Consider the following 19413-nt stretch of genomic DNA (forward strand, 5'->3'; position numbering starts at 1 on the left):
GCAAGAGGATGCATTGACATCCTCGTGAACCGGAGGAGGAAAAACTCCCAGTCCCATTCCCACCAAGTGAACCATCAACACTTCGAAGAACATCTTGTGTAGATTCTCTAGCTGAACGTTGCTGAATATCCCCTGCATTTTTGAAAAATGATATGTAGATAAAGATATTTCTCTGGAGGATTTACATTTTTCTATCAGTGTAGAACTGCTCTCACTGTCAATCAGTGCTTTCTTGCTTTGCTCTCCATTTTCTGCCGGCCCTAGGGGCTGGAGCCCTTGCTGCAGTAAGATGTTGCTGCAGGAAGCAGTTGCTGCCAGTTTCCTCAGCGTTTGCATTGCCTTCCTCTGTCTCATTTTCCTCAAGCTTCCCAACGTTCCCAACGTTCTCTGCCTTTCCTTTGGCCTGTTCAGTGTGTCTGGTACTTCCCTCATTTCACTCTTGTCCTCGGCTTTATTTACTGTCTATTCCACCTTAAGGGTGGGTTTTCTTCTGGGACTTGGAACCTTGACCTTTAACTTCATCACCTGCTTGCTGATTCCTCACCCAATCCCCTCACAGCAAACTGGCCTGATTTCTCTGGCACCTTTATTTAACCCTGTGCCCAGCTCCTATTTCCCCCTAAGACCATAGGTACTTCTACAGATTTGTGTCCTTGCGATTTCCAGATTTTTTTTTTTTTAACTACCATTACTTTTTACCTCCACTTGTCCTGCTGATGCCCTTGACTTGAGAGGCAGGCATGTGTTAGGGTAGCTGGATGGCATTAAACTTGGAATATGAAGGCCTGAGTCCACGTCCTTCCATTGCCATGGTGTAGTGTGGGGATAATCACACCTGGAGTCTGGCATGGCTACGTTAGTTGGGTTCTTTCAGGCTGGAAGGAAGAGGTCATCCGATGCATGACCTGAATGTACAAGTGGCCTCGTGGATACCTGGAGAGTAGCTCATAATTGTACTTGATACAAAAGAAGTGCCAGGAGCTCAGATCTGGTGTCTTGGTACCAGAAACCTTGGCACCCTCCTCACGTCTCACATCCAAATGTCCCTGCTGAAGGGATCTGCGTGGGTCATTTCTTTACCCTTTATCTTACAACTGCCCGAATGGATAGAATGCAGCTCACTTATCGATCCCTGGTCCAATCAACTGTGATCTGGTAGCACCGTTGATTTAACTCACAAACAAGATGCAACCGGCCAGAGTGACTTCACACTAAAAGCACTGCCTGATACCCATTCCCCAGAAGGCAGATACAGCCGTGGCCGCTGTTTACAGCAGCCTGCCTGGAGGGGGATTTTTGCAACACTAACCCTCATGCTCCCTGAGAAAGAGATCCAGTGGTCAAATGAATTTAGAAACGGTGCATATTACCTCTTCCTATTTAGAAATTCACGGTGTACATTAGTGTATCAAAGGTAGGGAGAAACCCTGCAAGAAACACCTGTACTCGGCCTGAGGCAGCATTTCCCTAGTAAACCGTTTTTTATGTAACATCTTAAGGATACCCAGTGGAAGACACTTTGCCGAGTGCTGGCTTGGACCTCATGAGCTGTCTAGTGTCACCAGCTGTCACTCTCTCCTAGAGCGGCAGCTCCCAACCCCTGTGCATCAGAACATCTGGGGACATTTGACCAAACAGAGTCAGCCAGTGGTAGCCCTGAGATTCTGATTAACTTGGTTTGGGGAGAGGTCTGGAGATCAGAATTTAAATGCTCCCCAGGTACTACAGCTTTAAATGATAATAGTCCTATGTGTCACAGTATAATAATAGCATTTACTGAACAGATGTTATGTGCCAGGCCCTAAACAAGTGGGACTTAATTTTTTAATTTTATCCTTAAATCTACCCTACCTAATAGATATTGCCACCAATTTAGGAGAAAATTGAAGTTTCCTGAGGCTAAGCAACAAACCCATGGTCGCACAGCTTCTGTGCTACAAGGCTGAGGAATCAGGGCCTTCTGATTTCTGTAACTGAATTCTTGGGCCTACATAACATGCCTTTCCCAGGAATCTTCTCTCTTGGTCTGAAAGTGCCTGTTAATGGTGGGCAGTCAACAAACCATTGTGGAATGAACAATGCCAGGAAGGATCTCCAAGTTCCTTTTCAGCAAAAACATCCCAAAATTCTGCAACTCATGGTTGTGAAAAATAAACGATAGCAAATACTTGGAGCACTGCATTAGATCAGATCCATGGAAAGACTCGATATTAACACCCCTTTGTGCTGAAAAGCCCTCCTTAATTAACATGCCACCAGTTTTTGGCATCTAGACTTAAATGAACTCCTCCACTTATAGTCTGGTTCTTCTCAAACTAAATGATAACAGCACTTGCATATGCAATAAACTATTAAGCCAATATAAGAAAGAATTTAGCTCCTAAGGATTGAGGAACTAACGGGCTATCTCGAGATCCTACAGTAGAGCTCTCCTCCCAAGAAAATTCCTTTGCAATGAGAATGCATTCCACTAAACAGCTTCTCTCACTAGAAATCATCTTCCCAGGACCAAATGCTCTTTGCACAAGATGATCAGGAGATATTACAGAGGATTCAGGAATCGGCTGCAGCTAAGAAATTCCACACTAAAACCTGAAAACTGTCCAGAATAATTTTCCCACTTGCCCTCAAATCAGGGATGAAAAAAAATCCATCACACACAGAAGCAAGGCCCTACTCCTGGCGCTCAGGTGTCTGGAATTTACAACGAGATTATTACACCCAGGCTTCTGGGCGCAGAGGCTATTTGGAAGGGCTTGACTGCCACCTTGTGGTCAAAATGTGCATTACCGTTCAAAGTGAGGGCCCACCTAACCTGTGCCTGGCTCTAAGCCACTTCTTCCATGACACGAGGGCTTAAGACATATTTTGCCATGCCCCAATAAGCTAACAGAGGAGGACGGTATTAAAGTGTCTGGCAATAGCCCTTGGTTGGGAATACGGTATTTTGAACGACTGGTTTCTCCAAGGCAACCATACCTGAGTTGATTTGCTTATATGCTCCTAGTTTCAAAAAAGCGAGTATTTTTCTAATTCTCTCTCCATTAACTATGTTTCAAAGAAAACTATATTGTAACTGCAAGAAAAAGCCTAACTCCAGGACTACGTTCTCTATTTTCTTTTCCACCCAATTTCTCTCTTCTTTTTCCTTCTCTCCCTCCCTCCTTTCCTCCCTTCCCTCCTTCCCTCCCTTCCTTTCTTCCTCCCTTCCTTCCTTTACTTCCTACATTACCTCCCTGTTTAAATTCCTTCACAAAGAAAGCCCTTGGATTGGATAATCCATCTATTACTTATTAGCTGTGTGGCTTTGGGCAAGTTCCTTAACCTCTCTGTTAAATATCCCAAAGAATGGTTTTTACATTTTTTTAAAGGATTGGGGGTGGGGACCAACGAATAGTAATATGGGACAGAGAACTCATATGGCCCACAAAGCCCAGTCTCGCCTTCTACCATATGAAGTACACGGGATCATCTATAAGGAGTCTTTAAAACAAATAAAATCTGAATCGAATAAAGCCTTAGAAGCCTGCTGGCAAGCAGTAGAAGGGCGAGTGGAACAAGCTGAAGGGCATCACCCTGGCCCCGTTGTGGATGTTGCAGTGGGTCTCGGAAGTCCCCCCAGCACAGTCTCCCGATTGCTGGGAATGTTGGCTACTAATGGATTACGGCCGAACTGCCCTCAGCTGAAGAGACCTGCCCTGCCTAAGGCTACTCCCCTCCAGGGAAAGGCCAGTATTCAGGCATTCCTTGCTATGAGGATCTCTTGCCTCTATACTGAGCTCTACAGCGCCCCCTTGAGGCCTCACCTGCTACTGCATTGCAGCTCCATTCCTCCCTCCACCCAAGACTGGTCCCCTTCCTCACAGGTGTTAATCATGAGCCTCTTCCCCAATGAACCACCTGTGTATGAATCTCCAACCCAGAGTCTATTTCCCAGGGAACACGACCTAAGACATCCCTCCTCAGTCTATTCCCAGCATAAAAGCTAGAGTTATCCTCTTCAAAGTAAGTCGGGTCATTCCTCCTGTTTGAGATCCCTTCAATGACTCCCAGCTCATAAGCATCAAAGGACAAGAGCCTTGCCATCTGCACCCCAGGCCCATTGCCTCTTTGACCTCATCTCCTACTCCTCTGCCCCTCGATCACTCCAGCTACACTGGCTTCCTTGCTGTTCCTCAAACATACCAGGCATCCTCCTGCCTCAAGACCTTGGCACGCACCATCCGGTCTTCCTGGGATGCTCTTTGCCCCGCTGTCTGCTTTCCTCCTCCTTTAGCTGCTTTAAATCCTGACTCAAAGGTGACCTCAGAGAGGATTTCCTTACCCTCTACCTAAGTGTGCCCAACGCCACCCCACCCCAGAGCGCCACATCCCTCGTTCCTGTTTTAGTTTTGTCCATACCATGTATCAACATCCAGCACACAGTGTATTTTCCTTATGTATGTTAATATCTGTCTCCCCCACCGGAACGCAAGGTCCATGAAGGCAAGGACTTTTTTCTGTTCTGCTCACTGCTGTATCCCCAGAACCTAGAGTAGAGATGGTACCCAGTAGTTGCTCCATCAATAGTAAATAATTGAGTGAATAAATGGAGAACTATGGACATGGAGTCAGAAGACCTGTGATCTTTAGAGAAGTCCTTTAAACAGCATCTGACTCTTTTCACATTAGAAATGGGAACAATTCTGGGACTTCCCTGGTGGTCCAGTGGTTAAGGCTCCATGCTCCCAATGCAGGGGGCGCAGGTTCAATCCCTGTTCGGGGAACTAGATCCAGCAATGAAGATCCCGCGTGCTGCAACTAAGACCTGGAGCAGCCAAATAACTAAATAAATAAACAAATAAATAAATAAGTAAAAATGGGAACAATTCTTATGTCATTTTTAAAAGATTATGCAATATAACATTTGTGAAAGCATCATATAATAAACTGCTAAATGATTGTAAGGTACAATTTTTCCTTAAACTGAACTCTTCATCAGTGAGCTACTCAATTTGTATAATCTAGAGCTGCCAGACTGCCAAAAAAAAAAGTAAGTGCCAAAAAAAAAAAGTAAGCGCCAAAAAAAAAAAAGTAAGCATCTGACATTCAGACACAGAAAACCCTGAAAATAGTCCGGTATTCAAATAAATTGTAAAACGATTTATTCCAAGGCCATACCCTACATGTACAAACAATGACATGCACCTCTTCAAAGACTTAATAAAAAGAGCAGTCTTTACATTTTAAATTTTATAACAATTTGAAGACCTTCTTTTGCTCCCATCAAAAAAGTCTGATAAAACTGAGTTCCATAAAATATCTGATGTATTTTGTTTCTATAAAACATATTGTCTCTTTAAATGTGAAATATGCAAATGTAACATTTTATTATGAAATTGTTCTCAATGTCTGAAATTCTTGATCATCTACAGAATCACATTGCCACATAGTTTTTAAAATGAGGTAAGAAGATAAACGTTGAAACCTTTTTTGAGGCCATTTTTTCAGATGTTTACACCTCTCTGACTAGAAGTGCAACGTGGTCTTGACAACTCCTTTTACGTGAGCGATCTCAGTGGTTACTCAGTATACTGGACAAAGGACAGCAGCAACACCACTCATTTCAAAATTCATATGTTGTAAGTCTTTTAAAACAATGTTAAGATCTCAAATCAAAGCTATTGCTACAGTGATTCACTAATTCCTTGACAGATATTTTAATAAATATTCCTAAACTCTAGAAAACTGTTCATAATCCTTTAAAGCAGGAGTCAGCAAACATGGTCTGTAAAGGTCCAGATAATAAATATCTTAGGTTTCTCAGGTCACTTCTCTGCTGCATATTCTTTTTTTTTTTTTTTTACAACTCTAAAATATTAAAAAAGAAAAAATGCTTAGCTCTGCTGTACTCTGTTAATCCCCTACTTAAAAAAATAGAAGTTGCTAGTCTCTAAATTAGACTGCTCAAGTGTTAATAAAATGTAAACTTCACATTTTACAGTAAAATAAATCCATGGTTTCTGACCACTAAATTGAAAGTTCATAGACAATAGGAAATGAAGCCCATTCAAAGAGTGGGACTGCATTTCAGATATGCTGTTTAATCAATGGCACTTTCTTATGGCTTCTTATTCATTTTGAATTGGATAATTCATGCATGTCTTTACCTTTTTCGTGTATGTGTCTTTAACTTTTTCATAGGGAAAAAAATCTCCTCTTGTGGCTAATTTAAAGTCTGCAAAATCAAAGATTGGAATACTTCCATGCTAAAAGAGGTAGACGCATACACACAGGTATATGCACTTACAAGCAGGTGCGCAACAAAACCACTATTTGATTTATAAATGCTCTCCACGGCTAAGAAGGAACCAGTGGAAACCAGCTAGAAGGTACACAAAACAGTCCTAAAGGACATCCTCATTTGTTTTTATCATATGTGGTTGTTACATGTGAGGAAAACATGATTTGCATATGAAATGTGAATATGAACTTAATGCAACAGCATGGTTAATTCAGGTTCTTGATGAATATAACCTGGCGTTGACTAAAAAGATACAACAGAGAATTCAGCAGGAGTTAGTTTAGACTCTGATACAGTTAAACAGATCTGTTTATAATACTGTTTAATCTGTAACACGGGCCTATAGCTTGGTACTGAGAACCACAACTCTGTGTGTGTTTGCATGTTTTCCTTTCCTACTACAAACAGTGCTGTGAACAAATCATGGCAAATAAATGAGTTGTGAATTTGCTCAAATATATCATTAACAAGTTGGAAGCCTCTTGAATGACCAGCTCATGGTATTCTATAAAAACATTTACAAATTCTAAAGCTAAGAAAGTTGCAAACTTTGGTATCCCTAAGAAAAAGGCTCAATTACGCCAGTGAGCCCAGGCCCAATTTCTGAACTATAAAAAGTAAAGTTTTCAGTGCAAAAAGAGTATCTTGATAAATAGCAATGACACAACAATCACATGAAACAGTTAAAGACTATAAAACACGTAAGTAATACCCTGAAGGCATGTTTTGGTATTAAAAAAAGGTACTTTGGGGCTAGGAGATAACAGGCTGTTTTACCTATTTAACTGTGAGGTGAGTCTGGGTGGAGGACCGTTTAAACACTCCCTTTTGGCAAAAAGACTCAACACATTTATAGCTCATCATGTTTTTTCTTGAATGGCCACTTCGGGTGTTGCAATACGTGGTCTGCAGCCTGAAGGACGAGGTACATAAATTCTTCTACATCAAAAGAGTAGTTGGTAAACTTCGGATGTTCCCCCAGAGTTGGGTGGTGGCCCTGCAAAAACAAAGCAAAAGACAAATTTGTAAGGTGTTGAGGATGTGGTTTTCTGAACAAGAAGAAAATTATTTTACTTTGGCCAAAGGAACTATTTTAGTTTATGCTCTACATCACAGGTTGGTAAATTTTTTCAGTAACAGGCCAGATAACATGTATTTTCAGCTCCATGGACCACAGAGTCTCCACCACAATTATTCAACCCTGCCAATGAAGTGCTCAAGTAGCCATAGACAACACGTAAACAGAGGAGCAGGACCATGTCCCGATAAAACTTTATTTATAAAAACAACTGGAGGGCCAGATTTAGCCCACTGGTCTGTAGTTTCCTGATCCCGTCTCTAAATAATTTAATAGATCTCTCTAGGCCCAAATTTCATGAAGTTCTCTTTTCCATATAAAGAGAGAGAGTAATTAATTTCTCCTTTCCCCCAGTTTGCAAATATAAAGCACAACAACTCACGATTCCAGAGAACCGTTTTATCTTTGGATTGAAGTTCAAAGATAGTTTGTCACATTAACTAGACACTTTAAACCAATTAAAAAGAAAACAGGATGAGTTTTGTCCTTGAACTTTACCTTATCTTGAGGAAAGACTTTGCTCTGCCTTCGCCAAGTGATGTAGTAGACGCCTCTCAGCCTGGCCAGGTCCAAGTAACAGCGTTCATCTCCACAGTTGTATCTAAGGACACAAGGGCGTCCACACATGGGGCTTTTGCCTGGGATTGCTGGCCAATTCGCAATTCTCTAGGGAAAAAATTCACCTCCCAAATATGTTCTTACAAAAGGTTTTATAAACGGTAAACAAGAGTGAGAGAGATTCGTGTTCATAGCAGCAGCGTTCACAATAGCCGAAAGGTGCAAATGACCTGAATGTCTACCAACTGATGAATGGATAAATAAAATGTGGTATATCCATACAAGGAATAATTATTGACAATAAAAAGGAATGAGTACTGATCCATGCTACAACATGGATGAACCTTGAAAACATGATGCTAAGTGAAAGAAGCCAGTCAGAAAAGCCCACATATTGTATGATTCCACTTATATGAAACGTCCTTAATAGACAAATCTACAGAGACAGAAAGTAGATTAGTGGTTTCCAGGGGCTGGGAGGAGGATGGAGTGAGAGTAACTGCTGAAGAGTACTGAGGTTCTTTGGGGGCGTAATGAAAATTTTATAAAATTATGGTGGTGGTTGCACAATTCTGTCAATACATTAAAACCATTGAATTATACGATTTAAATGAGTGAGTTGTATGGTGTGTAAATTATGTCCCAATAAAAGTATTTATATAAACACACACACACAAAAGAGTGGGAGAGATTATTTTTAAAATATTCCCATAACTAAATTATCTTAACTTTCCAAAAGCAGAATAGGATTAAAGAATGGAGAGGACCTTTATCAATAGGACTGTGAACTTGATATTAACTCCTAATACCCCCATCTTTGTACATATGAACGTGGCCTTGGGGTAGGTAACATATCCTCCAAAGCAGAAATTGATCCCAGGTCTGTTGACCTCCAAGGCCTGAGATTTCTCAATGACATTTCTTTCCTTCCCTCCTTCCTTCCTTTCTTCCCTCCCTTCCTCTCTGGAAGAAATGGAAGAATTAAAATAGAATCTACAATTATCTGGCTATTTCTCTAACATATATATATTTTTAAATGTTTTTCAGGGTGTCGGAAGTTCATGACAACTTTTTTCTAATTAGTCTCTCATTTAAATGCCAAGTCAAGTCATTTTTAAAATGCGACCATAAAATCAAAATATTTCGATGCAAGGAGGGGAAATCAGGTAACAGTAATCACTATTGGTATCCAGAGTAGAATTATTAAAGGAGAGAAGTCCATTCCTCCATAACCAAGCACCGAGTTAAAGGAACACTCTGGGAAAATTACTTTCCCCTTGAGGCCTCAGTCTCCCTGTGTATGGAATCAGCGAGCACTTGGCAAAGAGGTGGGCTTATGTTTTGGAGCTGTGTTCTTCACCAGGCATACAGGTACTCAAACTCTCTATCTCTCTTTTTTTTTAATTGTGGTAGAAAACACATGACATAAAATTTACCATCTTAACCATTTGTAAGTGTACAGTTCAGAGGTAAGTATACCTTATTGTTATGTAACACAATCTCCAGAATGCTTTCATTTTGCAAAAGTGAAACTCTGTCCCCATTAAACACTAAGTCCCCGTTCACCTCTCCCCCCAGTTCCTGGCAATCGCTCTTCTATACTTTCTGTCTCTATGAATCTGACTACTCTACGTACCTCATATAAGTGAAATCATATGGTATTTGTGCTTTTGACAGTAACTTATTTCACTTAACATAATGTCCTCAAGGTTCATCCCTGTCATATAGCATGGGATAGGATTTCTTTATTTTTTAAGGCTGAATAATACTCTATTGGATGTGTGTGTATCACATTTTGTTTATCCATTCAACAGTCAATGGACAACTGAGTTGCCTCCACCTCTTGGCTAATGGAAAAATGTGGCTATGAACACGGGTGGGCAACACACAGGCTCTCTTTTAACACAATAATCACACTGATTGCAGGGAGATGCTTTCAGTTTGACAGGAACACAGAAATGCACTCAGAGGAAGGAAACCGTAGATTCACATCTCCCGAATCCTGCTGAGATGGGGAAGGAAATAGATATTTGCTTGCTAAGGGCAATGGCAGGCTGCAGACTTCACATTTTTAGTTTTAGGTCCTTTTTTCTTTTTAGATGCCTACATGATGTGACTTCTTTGTAGTGATTAAATATTAAGCCTTTTGATGCTCTGAATGAAAGCCTCAGCTGGCAGAAAAAGCATTATCAGCTGCCTCAATGTAAAACTGTCCCCAAACACTTACAGTTCGAACACAGCAGCCCAGTCTGGAAGGAAAAGTAAATGGGTAAGACCAGCTCCATGCATTCCAATAAATATGTCCGTGTTATGTGTGATCCTTAGCTGATCTAAAAACCCAAGTTCCCTGTGAACATAAAGAACAACAAAAGAAAAAAGGGGAGGAGAGGGAAAGTATTAAGCTGAGTAAGCTCATGATTCATGGTAACAGCATTTACACAAGTATCTTTCCCAATTTAAAGCACATTCTGCCATGATATCTTTTTGCCAATTTCAAATCTACTCCAGAAATTAACAACTTAATTACTTAATAACATTTTCTCTAAGTTAAGCTCACTTTTTTTTAAACTTACATTTTCTTATTTTAGAAGAAAACTTTTATATCTGCCTTAAATGGAAAACCAGTAACTCATGACATGAACAAAACTGTAAAAATAGATACAATGAAACTAAAAAGCATTATTCCAATCTAGGTAGATAACATTGCAAGGCAAAGCTCTGAGCCTGAGGCTTGCTCCCGCTTTATGAAAAATGAAATTAGCAAGCATTAAAGTGATGCTATGATATATTCACACCAAATTGAAAACTATTTCCTTAAAATCATATAGGAATTTTTAAAAGATAAAATAAATTCTTCCTTGTGTGATTTGAGTCATTCTATTGCCATCTGGGTACTCCTAAGATTGCCTTGGATGCCATGAGGGCATTTTCCTGTCTTTGTGGATTTAGGAGGGATAAATCCACAATTTTATGCACCTTGGGACTGTAAAAGTAGTCTTTGAATTCAAGACACTAAAAGATGTGCAAACTCTGAACCGAAAGTCAGTGAGGCTGGGAAGAAATGCTGGACAGAGGCTAACACTCTGAATAAACCTAATGGAATCTGATCTCCCAGTCCCACCCACTCAAAGTGAAGAAAAATAAATAGATCCGCTGGCATCTAAGAAGGGAAAGCAAATTTCCTCTTAATCAGCTTCACCTCTTTAAAGAGCTTCCTCTCCCAGCAGAACAGAAACCCCACACCCTGCACAAGGGAAGGGAGACAAAGGCACCAAGTGTGTCTCACACGAGGTACATGTGCCTCAGTTTCCCCAGGAATGCCAACCGATACCGAGGCAAGGAGGGGCATTCATCTGGGGGAATATATCCGTGGAGTTATTATTTCTGGGAAAGGCCCGAAGATCAGGACTCACAAACCTCGACGCCGTTAGGTTACGACTGTGTCCCTCAGATTGGCAAGGTCTGAATTTACTGTCACTCTTCCTTCACCTGGGAAACCCCTACGTATTCTTCAAAGCCAGTCAGCGACAGAGCCTCAGAGGTGCCCCCACCCCCAGTTCTTTCATCCTGACCCCGGGCCCTCTTCTACCTCCACATTTTTCCTCAGGTGGCAATGAGGGGAGTCACCGTGGCGAAGTGTCACCTGTCCAATAGGAACAGCTTCGCCAACCTCACAAGAAGAGGGAGATGAGACAGAGCTAGGGAAGCATGAGAGTAAGTCTCAATAAATGACAGCTGTTCTTGCAACTGCTGTTTATTCATATTCAGTGTCTGAGGTCCTCAAGACAAGAGCCATGCTTCCTCCATAACTGCATTCCTACTGCGAAGCCTGGTGACCGGCCCATGGTAGGTACCTGATAAAGATGTGTTGTATAAATGAACAAATGTATAATGAATGAGGTGCGAAACTCCCACACTTATCAATAAGCTTAAACCTAGCTGCGTCAGGCACCCTATGCTGGTATATGTATACTTTTTTTTTCTTACACAGAAAAAATGTTTCGAAAACAAGACTATGATTGTGGGTGGGCAAAGGAGGGAGAGAAAAGTTTTCACTTTCCTTTGGAACTTTTCTATACTGCTTGACCTTTTCTACCAAGAACATGAATTATCTTTACAGTATTATTGTTTTCATGTCAACACGGGTTACCTAGACAGTAAATGATAGGCAGATTCTGTCTTTCCAAGCTGTTTACTTGTATCAGAATTTTAAAAGAAATGTAAATATTTGAAAAGATTTTTAGAAACCTCATATTATTTGATGAACCTCAAATTATTCCCTTAATTATTCCCATAATTGTAGGTCAGAAGTTGAAACCCAGCAGCTAGCAGGCAAATGAAGCCTACAACATTTCTTTAAAATTCAGAATTAGTTGCCGTCTTTTAGAAATTCAGAAATTTCAAATGAAAATCAGGATTCATCACTTCTCTTTAAAAAAAGGGATGGTGCGGCAACATGAGGCCCCTCACAGCTGAAGAGCTTCCGCCCCCTACACCCGGGGTCCTCACCTGCCCATTTCATTCACCGATGGCGTCCGTTTGTCCCTTCCAGGTCTACATGCGCCAACAACTCCCATTCGCAAAGTCCTTCCTCTCCCCCATTAACTCATCAAAGCCAAAGACGACAGTGTCTGCCCAAGAGTGGGTTATTACTTACTTATACTTATAATCGACAATCTGGACCTCAAATGTAGATACCGTTTTCAGTGCATTTACAAGCTGGGAAAATAAGAGAAACCTTTAGAATTTCTTTTCCTTCCTTCTCTTCTGTTTTACTTACCTTGGAGTCCCCAAATTTTTATTTTTCATATAAAATATTTTTCAAGCGTTAAATATCCTTCATGTCTATTGTGTTTAACCCTTAACTGACTTCAAGTGCAGGCTCCACGCCTGCATTTTAGGGAGGATACGCTACCTCCCTAAAATTGCACTGCTCTGAGTTGCTATGAGGCTGCGGGGTGACAATTCGTAAGAGCAAAGGGCTTGACATAGACGCACATGAAGTGTTAGCTACTGTTATTCCAATAGTTAGTCCCTCAACTTTCAACATATATTCGTTGGGTACCTACTTGGTTCCAGAATTTTCTTCCTACCCATTATCTCATTTCAGACAAACCCCTAGTGCTTTGGAACCTCATCCACCGAAAACACTAAATTCCGGGCAGAAAAACATTTTCAGCATCTCTACGCAGGAAAACAACTATACTTTTAGCGAAGAGAAAACAACTAAGCACGATTAATCGATCATCAAATGCATCATCATGGTTCACTATGTCCCTCACGATTCTAAACTTGAAGTAGGGCAGGATTGCGTGAACCATCATTTAATGAGAGCATCTGGGTTTTGCTATCTATTCACGAGTCAAGGAAAAGAGAAAGGTGCTTTCTTCTCTGCTCATTAGCTGGGTGACCTCGGGCTTGTTTTTTTAACCTATAAGCCTCAGTGTCCTTGCCCAGAATAGAGAATAATAATAAAATACCTATATTTTCGGTTTGCTGGGAAAGTTGCAGTACAGGTATGGGGAACACGTTGCAATATACTTGGTACATAATTGCAGCCAATACCTGTTACCTCTATCAATACATACTATGGATCTGCCTGCTAATGAGGCTTCTCACCTGCCTACCCCAACATTGCATTACTTGATGTTTTTATTTCCAGGTGTTTAGAACACACATACTTACACTGTTCACTTCTTCCATCCCCACGGCTCACAATCAATGCCTCGTTACACCATACGTTCATGGCCTCCATAATCCATATGCATCTCAAGAACAGATGCTAATCACATAATTTGGATCAGCCTGCTAGGCATCCAAATTAATCCGTGGGAAACATTTTACCCATCAAAACCTGCCCCCAATTTCCCTCCCATCTCAAGTCCACTGAACTGCTTCAGTTAAAAGCCCAGGAGTTCACGCTTGATTCTCACTACCTCTCCTGGCCGTACCTGAGGCTACAACTGTACATTCCCACAATAAGTATCATAGGCTTTATCTCCAAGATATATCCTGAAACCACTCATTTTGTCATCCCTACTGTCACCCACTTCATCTAAACTCTTATCGGGGCAACAGCTCTTAATCAATCTCCCCACTCCTACTCTTGAAGCCAGAGTGATTTACAAATAAATAAGTCAGTTTCATCTCTCTGTGTCTTCATTTTCTATTTGCTGCTGTGACAAATTACTACAAACTTATCATCTTGAAACAACACAATTTATCCTCTTATGGTTCTGTAGGATAAAAGTCCTACACAAAGAGACAGAAGCCTCACTGGGATGAAATCAAGGTGTAGGCAGGGCTGCACCCCTTCTGGAGTCTCTAGGGGAGAATCCTTGCCTTTTCCAGCTTCTAGAGGCCATCCACATTCGAGTAAACCTTACTATTGCAAGGACATTGTCCAGTCATGCTGTTGTAGGGCGGCTTCCATGGTGATCTCCTTGAGATTAAGTATAATTTATGAATTGATGTTGGTGAAATGAGTCAGGGAGGCTAAGAGGTGAACAATTTCTAAGACACCCATGAAAAGGATGGAGACTTTTCCAACTTAATCTGCTAGTGGCTGCCACAGTCCTGCCACAGTCTATCAGCCATGTCCCCAAAGATACTCTCCCATCGTTTTGCTGCTACTTTGCCCAGAGACAAAAAGTTTGGCAAGCCATGGCAGCAAAGGCAGGACTCAGGCAGTTTTGTCTCTGCTTCCACACTGAGGTGGTGCAGATGAACGTCTACAGTAAGGCAAAGCTCATTCAGCAATGGATGGTTTGATGACTTCCAGTAGAAATCCAATAAATAAACTGGGCACAGCCATCAGACTTTTCTAAAAGCTAATAATTTCAAATCACAGCATTTAGTATGATGTGAAAAAAATAAAGCACATCAGTCATAGGAAGTGAAATTCAATATGACGCTATTAAAAATGCATCCCAAAAACTAACCTCATTTTGGTTGAGTATTTTCCGGTATTCTGTGCTCCGTGCGAGAATGGTGACTCGAATTTTTCCATCCTGTGGAAAAGGTAAAATAATGCTGTGTGTGCCTGGACAGATAAATGAACAACTGAACTTAAAATGTGATTTTCACCGAGAGACGAAACTCAATAAGGATACCTTTATGAAACATTTTTTTTTTTTTTTGGCCTGATTTCTTCACAGTTCTCTCAGGGGATAAAAATGCATCCACTTTAGCCACAGAAGGCAAAACCCATTCATTACGCTACTTCTTTTTGCTTGGTTGGGTGGATTTGGGGGCAGAGTTTATGTGCGCTGGGTAGGGGTTTGGGGAAGGATGGAGAGATATAGGGAAAAGATAAAGAGAAAAAAACAACATTCTTCCACTATCTCTTAGTTTATTGAAATTTCCTCGGTTGTTAACATCTGATTTCAAATCACTCCAGGTCAGAAAACACTGTCTGCTGATGATCTCCTTTTTCTGCAAAGCTGATATTGATTTTTATTCGGGGTGAAAAGTCAAGCCCACCTCAGAACCCATAATGTAGTCATTACCTTGGGACCCTCTTGTGTGATGTTCAGTCTGTGTAGTACATGCTGGGAAAATGCCCGGAATAATCCGGTATTTTGACAGCCAGATATCTAAAATAAAAAAATATTTCCTATTACAATGAATAATATCTGCATTACTATTTAAGATGTTCTCAAGTTATATGTAAGTGTTATCTTAAAATCCATCAAGAATACATTCTCTGAATAGGAATGTTAACCGCAGATGACATGCTTACCAGAGGGGTATTATAGAATAGTCCGTATCTCATCCGGGGGAGTAAGGAAAAAATAGCTTCTTTAAAACATACCTAAGAATGAAGATATTTTAAAAGGTAAGAGAACACAGTTTGCACCCTTCACACCAAAACAGCACTAATGATTACAGAAAAAAAAAATTAATTAATCTCTATTTTGCATCAAAATATTTTGCATAGCCAATTATTTCACTCAAGTGAAATTCATATTCTTGGAAAAGCTATGAGCAAAAGGTTTTAAAAGCTACATGGTTAATAACCATGATGATTCTAGTTATTACAAAAAAAACTGAGTTAGAAATCAATGGTAATAGCTCATAGAAACTCAGATTAAATATTTATTTGATGAGTGAGTCATCTGTAATGACAGTTATTTACAGACATTTCAGTAAAGTTTCCAGTACCCTTTTGGAATCATAAGTTTTCAAATGTATAACATCATAATCAGTAAATGCTTTCCATGTATCGGAGAACAGGTCACCATATCCGTAGGAGCTCTGAAAATGGAAACAAAATAAGTTAGGGAATTTGGCTAAACGTGGCTTTTCAAAAATGTGAGAAAATACCTCAATTAGTTTCTTAGTATTAAGAACCAGCAATCCGAAATAAGCTCATAAGATCCATAGAAAAAAAATGGATTTTCATCTTGGGCCTGAGCAAGTCCCTAATCTGATGTAATATCATCAGAAATAATCACCACAATTATAATCTTAGTTTTCCATCCTAGTCCGTTTTATTCTCATGTCCTTAAAATTGCAGTCATCGTGGGGTTTTTTTCCCCGTGAATTTTCTATCCAAATCACAGATACACACAACACATACGTACACCACCTTTTGTACACACTGTGATATGCTCAGGGAGCAAAACCCATCAGAGCAGACAGAATACACTTTTGGAAAGAAATCTGAGAGCAAGAAAATGCCTTGAAAGTTTTAACATTAAAAACATAATGAATGTAACTCTAGGAAATGATGTCCCTATTGATTAATGAGTAACATAATTCCCCATTGACATTAATGAGTAATAATAATAATAATAATATACTTTTAAATTTTATTTATTTATTTATTTATTGGCTGCGTTGGGTTTTTGTTGCTGCACATGGGCTTTCTCTAGTTGCAGCGAGCGGGGGCTACTCTTCGTTGCAGTGCGCAGGCTTCTCATTCCGGTGGCTTCTCTTGTTGCAGATCATGGGCTCTAGGCACGTGGGCTTCAGTAGTTGTGGCACACCGGCTCAGTAGTTGTGGCTCACGGGCTCTAGAGCACAGGCTCAGTAGTTGTGGTGCAGGGGCTTAGTAGCTCCACGGCATGTGGGATCTTCCCAGACCAAGGCTCGAACCTGTGTCCCCTGCATTGGCAGGCGGATTCTTAACCAGGGAAGTCCCAATAATAATAATATTAATAGTATCTTGCATACTTCCTTCATCTCAGGTACTGTTTTAAGAACTTGACATTATTAACACATTAAACCACCCCACTAACTTAATGAGCAAGGGAATACCATTATCCCCATTTTACAGATGAGGAAACTGAGACAAAGTTTAAGTAATTTGCCTCAACTGTAGAACTGCTGCATTTACAGGGCTGGGATTAAATCCAGTCTCTTTGGTTCCAGACTCCATGCTTGTAACCTCTATATGGCAGTAGCCTTTCGATGAGAACCAGTTTTTTATGGTATGTTTACCAAATGCATTTCATTTTTGAAAAGTAGAAATTAATTACATGCTCCATCAGCTGAAGGAAGGAGGTCAATTTATTTTGAAATGGTAGAACTTAGATGGAAAAATTCAGCCAAAAGAAGTAAGAAATACGTATTGTAGGGTTACATTCAAGGTCTACAGTTAGTTATACATGACGTTCATTATGTTCATGTCTTTTTATCTTTACAGCATTCTTTTTTTTCAGATTTTGAAAATTTTATGTTGCACATATTAGAGTTATTTCAAAGTTATTGAGAACTGTTAGATGTGGTGATAAAAAATAAAAATTCTTTCCTTCGATGTTTCTCCAGTGCTGTTCTAATAAAGGTCCTTCTCAACACCATCAAAAATTGAATGTCCCTGTTTTGGTTCAATAATAAATAAAGGGCAATTAAAAGAAGTGATTCCAGACAGTTTCCTGAGAAAAAATACTTGGGATAAAATAAGATACCTTTGAAAGGAAAATTTAATAATAAAATAAAGTAATCCTGACTGGTCCCTTTTCAGAGAAATCATGTAGTATTCAGTAATAACCACCTCTAGAAGCTTCTTCTCTAGAAGTCCCTGAAATTCAAATTATCTGCCACAGGGGAAGGTGGGATTTTCCAGTCTTATGATGAAGAATATCTGGATATTCTGAAAGATGACATAAAATTTCCTCTTGTGTATATCTCAAACTTGAACAACCTATGACTTAGAAATTCCAGTTATAGGAATCTGCCCTGCAGAAATGCTAGGATGACTATGTAAAGACATATGTATGTGAAAAGGATGTTCAGGACAGCGTTTCCGTAAAGAGCAAAGAACCGGAAACAAATTAAATGTGATCAGGGTGGGGACAGAGGTAAATACACACATTAAGGCTTCCACCAAACATCCATGACATCCAGCAAATGGAATAGCATGCAACCACTAAAGAAATGATAATCCTAAATGTGCTGACTTGGAAAGATGCCCATCATATAATATTAAGTTAGCAATATAAGAGAACATATTTTATTTTCTATAAGGATACAAACATATCCTTATACAAATTTTACATAATATATATATCCTTATATAAATCCTTACCTAAATGTTGTAAAAGGATATATTTACACTTATTAAAATAAAGTCTCCCAGGGGGCTTCCCTGGTGGCGCAGTGGTTGAGAGTCTGCCTGCCAATGCAGGGGGTTCGCGCCCTGGTCTGGGAGGATCCCACATGCCGCGGAGCAACTGGGCCCGTGAGCCACAACTACTGAGCCTGCGCGACTGGAGCCTGTGCTTCACAACAAGAGAGGCCACGACAGTGAGAGGCCCGCGCACCGCGATGAAGAGTGGCCCCCGCTTGCCGCAACTAGAGAAAGCCCTCGCACAGAAACGAAGACCCAACACAGCCAAAAATAAATAAATAAATAAGATGCTGGCTTAACTCCTAGAGAGTTTAAAAATAATGATAAAAAAAAGAAATAAAGTCTCCCAAGGGACTCTCACACATGTTAACCGCAGTTACCTTCAAGGGAAATGGAATTGGAGAAGACAAAGGAGAATTTTTTTTTTAACTTTACATACTTCTGTGTTGTTTGAACTCATTATAACCTGGTCTTACTTGCGTAATTAAAAATGGCAATAATAAAGCTATACTACTGTTCCTTGTGTGCAACCCTGCTGTGCCCAGAAATGCATCCGCAGGAGTGTCCCTCGTTGCATATGGCTCGAGGTTGGAGGCCCTGCCCGATCCCACCGAGGAAGCCCCGCGCCTGAAGGGCAGCCAGACTGCTGAGCTTTGTGTAGACGAGAGGCGGAGGGCTCAGAGGCTTCCTTGTGGGACAGTTCGTAAAATGTCCCTAGGATCTGACCTGCGGCCACTGCCACCTCCCTGCTCTTCCCCTGGGCGCACAGCTCGCCCGAGGCCTTCAGGACTGGCTCTATGGCAACACCGTCCACCGTGGGGGGTTTGAAGCACCGTCAGCCTCGGGGAGGCAGGGTTGCTTCCGTCAGTGCCTCACCAGCCAAAGAGAACCGGTCGGCGGCCACACAACACCTCACTACCA

At 40.7% G+C, this 19413-nt stretch overlaps 1 protein-coding gene across 2 annotated transcripts in view; it reads right to left on the minus strand.

Moving 5' to 3' along the window:
- Positions 1 to 6747: 6747 nt before the first annotated feature.
- The window catches only part of EOGT (EGF domain specific O-linked N-acetylglucosamine transferase), a 30069-nt gene continuing 17403 nt past the window's right edge, over positions 6748 to 19413 (minus strand). For both annotated transcript variants that reach the window (XM_059937703.1, XM_059937704.1), the window contains exons 10-17: positions 16083 to 16175; positions 15661 to 15732; positions 15428 to 15514; positions 14861 to 14929; positions 12577 to 12638; positions 10147 to 10266; positions 7860 to 7962; positions 6748 to 7280 (exon numbers count right to left, since the gene is read on the minus strand). In XM_059937703.1, the coding sequence (XP_059793686.1) occupies positions 7134 to 7280; positions 7860 to 7962; positions 10147 to 10266; positions 12577 to 12638; positions 14861 to 14929; positions 15428 to 15514; positions 15661 to 15732; positions 16083 to 16175 (753 nt within the window). In that variant the 3' untranslated portion in view covers positions 6748 to 7133. The remainder of the gene's footprint in view (positions 7281 to 7859; positions 7963 to 10146; positions 10267 to 12576; positions 12639 to 14860; positions 14930 to 15427; positions 15515 to 15660; positions 15733 to 16082; positions 16176 to 19413) is intronic.

The sequence above is a fragment of the Balaenoptera ricei genome, chromosome 11 (assembly GCF_028023285.1).
Source record: "Balaenoptera ricei isolate mBalRic1 chromosome 11, mBalRic1.hap2, whole genome shotgun sequence".
NCBI lineage: Eukaryota > Metazoa > Chordata > Mammalia > Artiodactyla > Balaenopteridae > Balaenoptera > Balaenoptera ricei.